At 42.1% G+C, this 12,033-nt stretch overlaps 1 protein-coding gene across 1 annotated transcript in view; it reads right to left on the bottom strand.

Annotated features, from left to right (window-relative positions):
• The window catches only part of IL1RL2 (interleukin 1 receptor like 2), a 58,331-nt gene that overhangs the window by 8,205 nt on the left and 38,093 nt on the right, over positions 1-12,033 (bottom strand). The window contains 3 exon segments of the mRNA XM_028497038.1: positions 3,184-3,327; positions 7,293-7,429; positions 8,192-8,321. Coding sequence (XP_028352839.1) covers positions 3,184-3,327; positions 7,293-7,429; positions 8,192-8,321 — 411 coding nt within the window.

Here is a 12,033-nt window from a genome sequence, read left to right as displayed (position 1 = left end):
GGCATGTGGGATCTTCCCGGACCAGGGCTCGAACCCGTGTCCCCTGCATCGGCAGGCGGACTCTCAACCACTGCACCACCAGGGAAGCCCTTGTTTTTGTTTTTAATCGTCTGTTCTACAGGTACATTCCCCACAAACCTATCTGGAATAAAGTGAGGCATAGATATATCTCTCAGGTAGATTTGTAAACTAATACTTATATTTGTGTACACACATGCACACCTGGGATAAGAATTTGTCAACTCCCTCCTGTGATTTAACAGACAATACACAGAGCTCGTGGACTTAGCCAGGCCTGTCCATGACTCTTAATAAAACTGTGAGTTATACACACCTCACTATTAATCACAGCTGCCGCTTGACTAATCTGGTTGGAATAAACAACTTATCACGAGAAGGACACATGTTCTCTCTCTCCCTCACTTGTATTTGTTGTCCATTCCTCCACATGTTCCCAACTAACCAGAAAATATCCTCAAGGGACACAAAGCTGGAAAGAGCATCCGTGACTCATCTCAGGGTCTCATCACTAACTCACTGTTGAAGTCACACTCAAAGGGGACTCACAGGGCAGTTCTCAGAGACTGAGCTGGAGGAAATTTAATCCCAAAGGGCGCGTGTACTTTTCTGACTTAAAAAGAAGAAGACCGCCGGCTGCCTGTAGGTTCCCATCTCCAAATCCTCAGCCCCCCGGTTCCAAATCTGGGCAGCAGCCCGGTCTGAGCAGAGGGTGGGGCTCCCTGAGTCAATCAACTGTGCAGCTTGCCCTGCTCAGGGTGAGGCAGGATTCCTTTTTTCTCTTCCTGCTACACTTGACCTCACTCGTGGCTGTTTCACCACACACTCAGCATTCACGCCCCGGGGATCCCGGTAGGTCAGGGAAAACACTGAAGCCACGCAGTCCCCTGTCAGTCAACAACCAAAGCGTCTCTGTGTCAGAAAAGACAAGCAGCAGTGCTGCCCTGAGGTCTCTTCTCAAACAGATGCAGGAGGAGTACAGGCTTACGCAGAGTAGGCTCTACAGGGGTCATGGCCCAGCTCAGCGCCTGCGACACTAAAAGAGCTTCAGGCTGCATTGGATATGCAACGCCGATCTCCACAAGTGAATTGTGCCATCAAAGAAAAAAAAAAAAAAAAAAAAGAATCTGTTTTTTTCTAGGTTGCTCAAGGGCCGCCAATTTTGAATTCTGAAATTTAACTTAAACTCCAAGTTAGGACACTCATGCTTTATCAAACATGTGGACAAACACGTGGTTTTATATGCCAAGCAGACACTTAGTGTGACTACCAACCTTCTGTGTAATAGGGATTCCTAAAACGTGCTGGGACCCAGCCCACCTCCCTGAGTTCCCATCAACACTGCAAGTCTATGGACTTGAAAGGGATACGTTTGTGTATCTCCGTGCAGGAAAGCTGCACAGACCTCTCTCAGCCGTGTGTGACTTTTCTATACAGTTAGGACACGTTAAAGCAGATGTATTACTTTTCTGCGAGGCCTTGATTGATCACATCTATTCTGAGATACAAAGAAAATAGCACAGAGTTAAAAGCACAGTGACGGGAAATGCCTGACTCTCAGATTCGGGATCACACGGGCACTTCTCTGGTGACTAGCGCTGACAGGACACGGCTCCCCACACCAAAATGAACCCCCAGGCAGAGGCGCAGGGGCAGCTTGCTTGGACCTTCAGACATGGGAGCCCCCTGCACCCCAGGACCCTCAGTGCCTTCCTGAACTTCAACTCAGCTATTCCTACAGGACTCTGTGAGGCAGGCTCTGATCATTGGCCCATCCCCTCCCCTCCCCTCCCCTCCCCTCCTCTCCCCTCCCTTCCTCCCTCCCCTCCCTTCCCTCCCTCCACCAAAGCAAGTCACATGGCCACACCTAAATTCAAAGAAGTTAGGCAAAAACAATCTCTCCTAGAATGAGAAGAACAAATATTTGTAAATAGCTAATAATAATTTCTACAGGTACTATTATCACTAGTTGACATGTAGGAAAACTGAAGCATAGAAAAAATTAACTAGCCAAAGATTATACAAATAATAAAATATAAGACTAAGCTTCAAATGCAGGCTTCAGAATCCACAAGCTTAACTTCTACCTTAACTTCTACTTCTGCTATGCTTCCTCCTCCTTTGATGTACATTCTTTGGTAAATCCCTAAGCCCTGGAATGGAATGGCATTACCCCAAGCATTATATTCTTACTAACAATTATGACAAGTGATACGACTAAGATCCACACATTTTCTAGTTTATTGAGCAGCATAGTTTACACTATCAATCATTATATCCATTCATTAAACATTTCTAAAACACATTCAGAAGTTATAGATGAATATAGTTATTTATATAGTTATTCACTTATTATTCAATAATAATTTATGAATAACTCTATAAGTAACTATATTTATAATATAGTTATTCATTTATGATGTGTTATCACATCAGTTTCATGGAGAAAAATAAGAGGAGGAAATACCTCTAACACTGGAGGAAAGAATTATCTGGCAATTAAAGGGCCATCTATGGGACATTTAACAGCTGTAATGACTCATTGCCAATGATCAGTAGCCTGCCTTTCCTCCCTCCCCTCCCTTCCTCCCTCCCTTCATCCCTCCCTTCCTTCTTTCCAACTGTACCTGAGAAAGAGAAGAGAATTAAATACCTAAATCACACAGGGAGTAAGTGGAGAAGTCAAGTTCAAACCCAGGTCTGTCTCTCTCCAAACTCGAGAGTTGGAGACAAATCGTTTTGGGCACCAAGCCCAGGCCCAGAAGGAGCTGCAAACACAGGCAACTCCTTGCTCTCTGTGACATAAATTCTGCACACACACGTGCTGTGTTGAAGATGTTCCGTGGACAGAGCTCACGCTGCTCCAAGAGAAATGTTTGTCTTTTGCCAACACCAGTGGACGTGAGAACCTTCCTAAAACAGTTGCACTGGGAGCCAGAAGATGATCTGCCAGGTCACTCCTAGCTTGCAAGCCTTATGCGATTGTACAGTGCCCGTGGCTATGGGCAAAACCTTTCTCTAAAGTACGAGAAGTCCCAGGGAGATGCTCTCCTCTAAAGTTGCCAACAATACGAAAGGCAAGCTAGTAAAGATGATCAAGTATATTTACAACAGTTATACAGATGAGCAGATTCCAGGACAATGCATTTTTCAATGGTTACTCACCTTCTATGGGCCCTGCAGAATGGAAGGCACTTCGATACCAAAGTACAATGTCGATCTTAAAAACGTTGTAGATACACACAGCAGACACCACCACGCTGGTCAAGACAAGAAGCCCTCCTATCAAGTAAGCTCGAAAATCTGGAACTACACATGACAGCAAAAAAAAAAAAAACAACCCAATAAATAATAAAATAATAATACTACAAAGAGTCAATTATACACTTAACTTACACAAGTCCCATTACATACGCCAAGTGGGTATTAGATGTCAGAGAGGGGAGCACTTAATTATTCCTTTACAGTTAAGTAATAGGTATGGAGAGTAGAATAATTTGGTCTTGACCATGAATTTGGGGAAGAAAATGTGCTCTTGGGAATCTGGAGAGGGAAATTCTGCAGAACCCTAGCTCCAGACGGTGGATGTGGCATGGCTCTGACCGCAGGAAGACTGCTCACCTATCAAAGCACACATGGCCACGTCCTCCTTACTCAACACTAGACTCTCCAGGGGTGGAGCCTGAGAACATTTACTGGGAAAGTTCCCCAGGTAGTTCTGTCGCATGTTCTTGATTATATTACTGTTATAACCGCCTTCCCACTTACTCTAACTTGGGCAGCAGGACTCTTGTCATAAATAACGAACCTTCAGTTGCCTCCCCTGGAAGCCATCTCCGTGGCCTCATAAGACTGGCCGAGAGCCAAACTCCCACCTCATCCCCTCTGGGCCAGCAGAGGCCAGGCTGGGCACCTGTCTGCAAGACATGGTCTCAGGAAGGGCGTTTACACCCTGCTCTGTTTTGTGAGCACATTGCCAAGCAATTAAAGCAAAAGCAGTGGGCAAGAGATGACCAAGGAGAAGAACCAGTTTCTCTGGAACTCCAAGGCCCCTCGAAACATGCTCCTACATATCTGAGAAGAGGAACAGCACAGCTTTCTGCCTTACCACAGCCCAAAGCGGTGCTGTCAAAGGAGGCTCTAGGAAGAACTAGAAAAGAGGAAGTGGGAGAGCAGAAGAGAAATCCTCCGTATTCTTAGAATCCACTGCACATCCACCACTTCCTTCATTGGCCCCCTCCCTGGTCCTCCGGTCCCCCACTGGAAAGTGTATGTGGGTAGGAGGGTGGGCGGGAGGGGAGCTTACTAAAGAGCCGATCACAACCTGCCCTAGGCCACACCATGTTGCAAACATTTTGCAAAGAAATCTCTACGCGTGCTTGTATGTCTTCAAATACATGGCATAATAAAGCACAATAACTAAAAACACATTCTGTGTCCCCAAAATTAATCCATTGATTAAGTCCCAGCATAGCCAAGTGGATCTGCTCGGCACGCTGGTGCCCAGTTGGTCCTGACCGTGTGTTTGAACCTCTAGCTTCTATCTGTTGGATGGAATCACCTCCTCCCCACTGCCACCTCCCACTTCTATGCTTTTTACCGGCTCTTGGAGCAACAGTGCCACCTCTCCCCTCCGGAAGACCTGTGTCTGGGGTCCTTTGCTGTACACATCAGGGATCTTGGCATTACAAATGGTCATGATAAAAAGACCATGGCCACAATATTTATGAGATTCAAAAAGCCTCTGGTAAGTAAACAGGAGTGTTGGCCTGAAATTCTTGGGTTGATCATTCACTGCATTCAGGAGTGTCGATACCCTCTGCTCTATAATTGAGCTAAAAGACAATGAAATTCCAAACAGGAAGTTAATGGATAAGTTCAAAGGAACTACTGGCTTTGAAACTGAAATAAGTGGAAAACTCTCTGTTGAGACATCAGGTGCCCTATTGAAGGCCCTATTTAAGGGGGTATTTACCTTTTGGCTCCACACGGCTACCACCAGCCTTAAACTGAGATGGTAGCTGAGAACAAGTGATTAAAGGAAACTCATAGAAGAGCACACCCAACCCAAACAACTCTCTAGAGAGCCTGCTTCCGAAAATCCAAATATGATTCACATCTGAAGGTGTCTTCAACAAAAATCAGGAAGTCCAATGGAGAAGTTGTAACCTTACTTCAGTTCCCAAGGAAACCAACAAGAGGCTTGGATTTAAGAGGGTTTGTTCCTAAGAATTCAGGGAAAACAAAACAGAGTGCACATGTCCAAATATACGTTGCACGTGAGATATGAAACAAGTGTTGATAGGAACAAAGATGAATTTAGTAAGCGTAGGTTTCTTAACTAACCTAAAACAAAGGAGATTAAGGACATGTCCCCTCTCCTGTACGATCAGCAGGTGTTAATTGATAACATCATTAGTTGCTCTGAGCCTGGACTTTGCCTCAGAATCCTTCTGAACACAGTGCTTCCACACGGTTATTACCTATAAGGCAGTATTGACACAGAAATTGACACTGGTCTTCCTCAGTCTAGGTTGGGGCAGATTTCAGTTATAACCACTTCAGGTCTTGTGCAATTGCCAAGGCTTCCCACAATCAGGTTCCCCTCTCTTCTCTGGTGTAGACCCTGAGGCACTCTCTCCAGCAATTTTACTCCTAATGATGTATCACAAAGGAATGCTTCTACATGAGCGCCAGGACCAACGCACAAGAATTTCCATAGCATCATGATTTGTTAACAGTCCCAAACTGGAAACAACTCACATGACCACATAGTTACAGTAGAATGGATACACTGTAACCTAGTTATTCAATGGGACAGGATTCAGCACTGAAAATGAATGAACTTCTGCTACACGCTACATCACCGTTGCCTCAATGAACCCCATAAACCTAAGAAGAGAAGCAACACATCAAAGAAAACCTACTATGTAACTCTCTTTATATAAAGGTCAAAATCTGTCCAGTAAGCTGTTGGAAATGCAGAGTTGCCACATGGGAAGGGAAAATTTCATTGGAGATGTGGAATTTGTTTTCACACACACAGGGATGACAGTTGAAACCATGAGGAAAAGGGATGGTATCAGAGAGGAGGGTATAGAAAGAGTGGCTCTGAGGACAGAATCTCAAGAATCACCCAGATGTGCCATAGAGGGAGATGGGATGTACATGACTGATTGGGGGAAAGTGATCCCAAATGACTTTCTATGGCAAAGAAAAGCCATTGAGAAGAGGAAAAATGGACAGTGATGGCAGAAGAGCCAAAACTCCTTCTACCTGAGGCACCCAAGAGGGCTCGCCCTGGTCCAGAGTGAGAAGGGGGAGGTGCTGTGTGCTCATTCACAAGAAAGGCACCTGGGGACAGTGTGACCTTGGCCTCCCGGCATGGAAGTGAGGTAGGGAAAGAGCGCAGCCAGGACTGCAGGCTGCTGTGGACACACACCTACTGATTGCCATTCAAAGTGGGGGGGCGGATGGGCACTAGTGGGGCTTTAGCTAGACGCATGCAAACATGGCTTTCACTGACCCTTAAGTGACCCTGGAAAATTCAAGCCCTCTCTCTTGTGTGTAGCTATCCAAAAAAAAAAAAAAAAAAAAAGGTGATATTAATAGAATTATTTAAAAAAGCTGTCTTGGTAAACTACAGGCTTGGTAAACCTCTTACAAGGTACTTCAAACATTTCCCAATACATTTAAGAACTGAAAGTTTTTCCTCGAGATTATGATTTCATCCTTCACTATTTACTCTCTGGTTCCATCACCTCCAATGGAAAATCAGCACACTCTGTACAGTGTTAAGTGCACAATCTGTGTACACACATGGAATTTGAAGCCTTCCTGCTCAAATATCAGAATTCAGCCTCTACAGATAATTTTACAAAGTCACATGATAAAAATATACATTAGCACTTTATTTTTACATCACATGATTTATAATAAACAACCTAAAAGCTGAACATCCCAAGTACATGATTATAAAGGTTGAGCAAGCAGGTTTAATAAAGGAATACTTCTGTTTTCTAGAGTTCTGATGCATAAAATCTCAATGCATATCAATAGGGAGCTTTCTAAGGACACTGTAGTGAAGCCACAGCCAGACCCCAAGAACATGATCAGACAGGGTATCAGCTTTTATCTAGATTTCATATTGCGTTTCCCTATTTAATACCACTCTGCAGCCTCACACCAAACATTTAAAGTCACTCCTCTTTCATTTGTGTTTCCCTGCCGTCACCTGGAACACTCTAAGCGAATGCATCCCACTAGAGTATTACCTGGGAGTTTTAGTATAATGTAAGCTGCAGACACTCCAGCATGGCATGTGAAAGGGTGGCCATAATCTTCCATTTTCACTTCTAAGAAGGTTATGTTCATTGTGTAAAAAATATGTCCTTGAAAAACAGTGTAGTTTCTATGAAAGAAGAGCCAGTCATTAATATGTACATGAGTTGTATTTAACCAACAGATTTTATAACCTTTTGTCTGGAGAATAAAGTTCTTTCCTGGAGAACACTTGGGGCCATCATTTCACCCTAAGAATACCTTGCTGGTTCAGTGAGGTGATGGATTGTGTAGCACCAAATTTGCATTTTCTTCTGGACAGTGATGCAGAAGTGTAGTCCTTTTAATTAGAAACACCATCTTCAGCCCAAAGGGGCCTTCCCCTATCCCTCTCCACTCATCCTAACCTACATACGCTGCAAAGCCCAACACAAGTTCTTCTGCCTTTTGGTTTCATTAGCCTTGTTTCATACTACTCAACTTCAACCACCATAAATTGGGTTTACACCACTCCATTAGCATCATCTCTCCCAGGAATCCCTGTGTTGTGGCCATTTTGCTATTTAAGCCTTGAAGGCCCATGGCCTTCCTAAATAGGAATGAGACTGGTTGTAAGGAGTAGCTGAGAGGAACTGATCTTGCTGCCTGAAGCCATACTTTGTTGTTTTGCCTCCTCTCTCTATGATCCAAGCAGGATTAATAACATGAGCATCTTCTCTGAACCAGATGCTTGACCCCACAGCACTGAAAAGGGCTTTGAAAGCTACAACCAAAAGGAGTGAGGGGAGAGACAGTGAGAGCCACCTAAAATAAAGCAGTACCAGCACCAAAATCATTTAGATGTAGAAATTCTTGCTAGGTTTTAGGGAAGCCAGAAAAGCAAAACACCTACTCGATTCCTTCTTGAATTCGTTTGGATTCCTTGTAGTAAACATCGACCAATGTGTTATTGACCCTCCAGCAGCGCGGGTTTGTGTTACCCCGTGTGTCTGTTATATTGCAGTCCACGATGAGGGTGGAGCCTGTACAACCAAATTCATAAACACACAATGAAAACACTACCAAAGTGACCTGCTTAACAAAGGCACCTTGCTTCTGAGCCTTGAATATATTTCAATTACCAAAAATGTCCCCCTGAGGTCAATGTTCATCTACTGTACATTATTCTCTCCCTGGATGGAGATGACAAGGACACATGACCTTCCAGGATGCCTATTGTACAGAGACAGGAATAAGCTGTCAAACGTCACCAGCTTCAGACCAATTTCCCCACAATATCAGGGGCTCACATACTGCTTCTACTCTCAGTAAACTTAGCAAAGTTTACAAAGTATTTCACACACGTTTTCTCATTCAGTCTTCTTATCTTTCAGACACTCCTACAAGGCAGAAAAGGGTCAGAGCTATTATCCCCATCTTATAGATGAGAACACTGAGGTTCAGACAGATGAAGTGCTTTGCCCAAGGTCACACTTTAGAGGAAGGAATGAGATGTGACTCTGGTTTCCTAATTCCAAATCCAGTGATATTTCTACTTCAGCATTTGTGACCCCTACCTTTTCCCTCTTTCCTTTATCCTGCCTCCACACGCATTCAAAAATTATATTCAATAAATTTACATTTCATCTTATTTTGCCCCCAAAGCGTAATAAATTCGATCTATTTATTACATGTAAAAAAATTACTGTACTTCTAACAGTCGACTTTAAGTTTCTTTATTCTAGGTGGTATTAAGTGTTTTTTTAAATTTATAAAATATAACACAGTTATGGTAAAAAGTATAGAGTATAAATGTAGTTACTGAATTATTAAAAATCAAATATCCATATCACCTTCACCTCATCAAGAAAATAGTATATTGCCAAAACCCCAGAAGCCACCCACTTGCTTTCCTTATTTTATATTTCATCACTTCCGACTCACCCCTGAACCCTGGCTTCCAATGATAGATGTTTAGTTGGTGATGCTCACCCATGCTGTTGCATGTCACCATAGTCCATACAGACAATGGACCATACTAGTTCTTTTTTTTTTTTTTTACATCTTTATTGGAGTATAATTGCTTTACACTGTTCTGTGAGTTTCTGCTGCACAACAAAGTGAATCAGCTATATGTACACATATAACCCCATATCCCCTCCCACTTGAGCCTTCCTATCACCCTCCCTATCCGACCACTCTAGGGGGACACAAAGCACAAAGCGGATCTCCCTGTGCTATGCAGCTGCTTCCCACGAGCTATCTAGTTTACATTATGTAGTGTATATACGTCCATGCCACTCTCACTTTGTCCCAGCTTACCCTTCCCCTCCCCGTGTCCTCAAGTCCATTCTCTCCGTTGGCATCTTTATTCCTGTCCTGTCCCTAGGTTCATCAGAACCATTTTTGTTTTAAATTCCATATATATGTATTAGCACACCGTATTTGTTTTTCTTTATCTGACTCACTTCACTCTGTATGACAGACTCTAGGTCCATCTACCTCACTACAAATAACTCAATTTCATTTCTTCTTATGGCTGAGTAATACTCCATTGTATATATGTGCGACATCTTCTTTATCCATTCATCTGTCGATGGACACTTAGGTGGCTTCCATGTCCTGGCTATTGTAAATGCAGTGAACATTTGGTGCATGTATCTTTTTGAATTATAGTTTTCTCAGGGTATATGCCCAGTAGTGGGATTGCTAGGTCATATGGTAGTTCTACTTTTATTTTTTAAGGAAACTCCATACTGTTCTCCATAGTAGCTGTATCAATTTACATTCCTACCAACAGTGCAAGAGTGTTCCCTTTTCTCCACACCCTCTCCAGCATTTACTGTTTGTAGAATTTTTGACGATGGCCATTCTGACCGGTGTGAGGTGATACCTCATTGTGGTTTTGATTTGCCGTTCTCTAATGATTAGTGATGTTGAGCATCCTTTCATGTGATTGTTGACAATCTGCATATCTTCTTTGGAGAAATGTCTGTTTAGGTCTTCCGCCCACTTTTGTATTGTGTTGTTTGATTTTTTGATATTGAGCTGCATAAGCTGCTTGTATATTTTGGAGATTAATCCTTTGTCAATTGCTTTGTTTGCAAATATTTTCTCCCATTTTGAGGGTTGTTGTTTCATCTTGTTTATGGTTCCCTTTGCTATACAAACCTTTTAAGTTTCATTAGGTCACATTTTTTTTAAAATTTCCATTACTCTAGGAGGAAGGTCAAAAAGGATCTTGCCGTGACTTACATCATAGAATGTTGTGCCTATGTTTTCCTCTAAGAGTTTGATAGTGTCTGGCCTTACATTTAGGTCTTTAATCCATTTTGAGTTTATTTTTGTGTATGGTGTTAGGAAGTATTCTAATTTCATTCTTTTACATGTAGCCATCCAGTTTTCCCAGCACCACTTATTTGAAGAGGCTGTCTTTTCTCCATTGTATATTCTTCCCTCCTTTGACAAAGATAAGGTAACCATATGTGTGTGGGTTTATCTTTGGGCATTCTATCTTGTACCATTGATCTATATTTCTGTTTTTGTGCCAGTACCATACTGTCTTGATTACTGTAGCTTTGTAGTATAGTCTGAAGTCAGGGAGTCTGATTCCTCCAGCTCCGTTTTTCTTTCTCAAGATTGCTTTGGCTATTTGGGGCCTTTTTTGTTTCCATACAAACTGTGAAATTTTTTTTTCTAGTTTTGTGAAAAATGTCATTGGTAGTTTGATAGGGATTACACTAAATCTGTAGATTGCTTAGGGTAATACAGTCATTTTCACAATATTAATTCTTCCAATCCAAGAACAGAGTATATCTCTCCAACTGTTTGTATCGTCTTTAATTTCTTTCATCAGTGTTGTAGTTTTCTGTATACAGATCTTTTGTCTCCTTAGGTAGGTTTATTCCTAGGTATTTTATCCTTTTTGTTGCAGTGGTGAATGGGAGTGTTTCCTTAATGTCTCTTTAAGATTTTTCATTTTTAGTGTATAGGAATGCAAGAGATTTCTGTGCATTAATTTTTTATCCTGCAACTTTACCAAATTCATTGATTAGCTCTAGTAGTTTTCTGGTAGCATCTTTAGGATTCTCTACGTATAGTATCATGTCATCTGCAAACAGTGATAGTTTTACTTCTTCTTTTCCAATTTGTATTCCTTTTATTTCTTTTTCTTCTCTGATTGCCATGGTAAAACTTCCAAAACTATGTTGAATAACAGTGATGAGAGTGGACATCCTTGTCTCATTCCTGATCTTAGAGGAAATGGTTTCAGTTTTTCACCATTGAGAACAATGTTGGCTGTGGGTTTGTCATATATGGCCTTTATTATGTTGAGGTAGGTTCCCTCTATGTCCACTTTCTGGAGAGTTTTTATCATAAATGGTGTTGAATTTTGTCAAAAGCTTTTTCTGCAACTATTGAGATTATCGTATGGTTTTTATCCTTCAATTTGTTAATATGGTGTATCATATTGATTGATTTGCATATATTGCAAATCCTTGCATTCCTGGGATAAACCACACTTGGCCATGGTGTATGATACTTTTAATGTGCTGTTGGATCCTGTTTGCTTGTATTTTATTGAGGATTTTTGCATCTATGTTCATCAGTGATATTGGCCTGTAGTTTTCTTTTTTGTGACATCTTTGTCTGGTTTTGCTGTCAGGGTGATGGAGGCCTTGTAGAATGAGTTTGGGAGTGTTCCTTCCTCTGCAATTTTTTGGAAGAGTTTGAGAAGGATGGGTGTTAGCTCTT

The sequence above is a fragment of the Physeter macrocephalus genome, chromosome 12 (assembly GCF_002837175.3).
Source record: "Physeter macrocephalus isolate SW-GA chromosome 12, ASM283717v5, whole genome shotgun sequence".
Taxonomy (NCBI): Eukaryota; Metazoa; Chordata; class Mammalia; order Artiodactyla; family Physeteridae; genus Physeter; species Physeter macrocephalus.
Note: the sequence above shows the minus strand (reverse complement) of the source record. Positions and strands in the feature narration are given on the sequence as shown.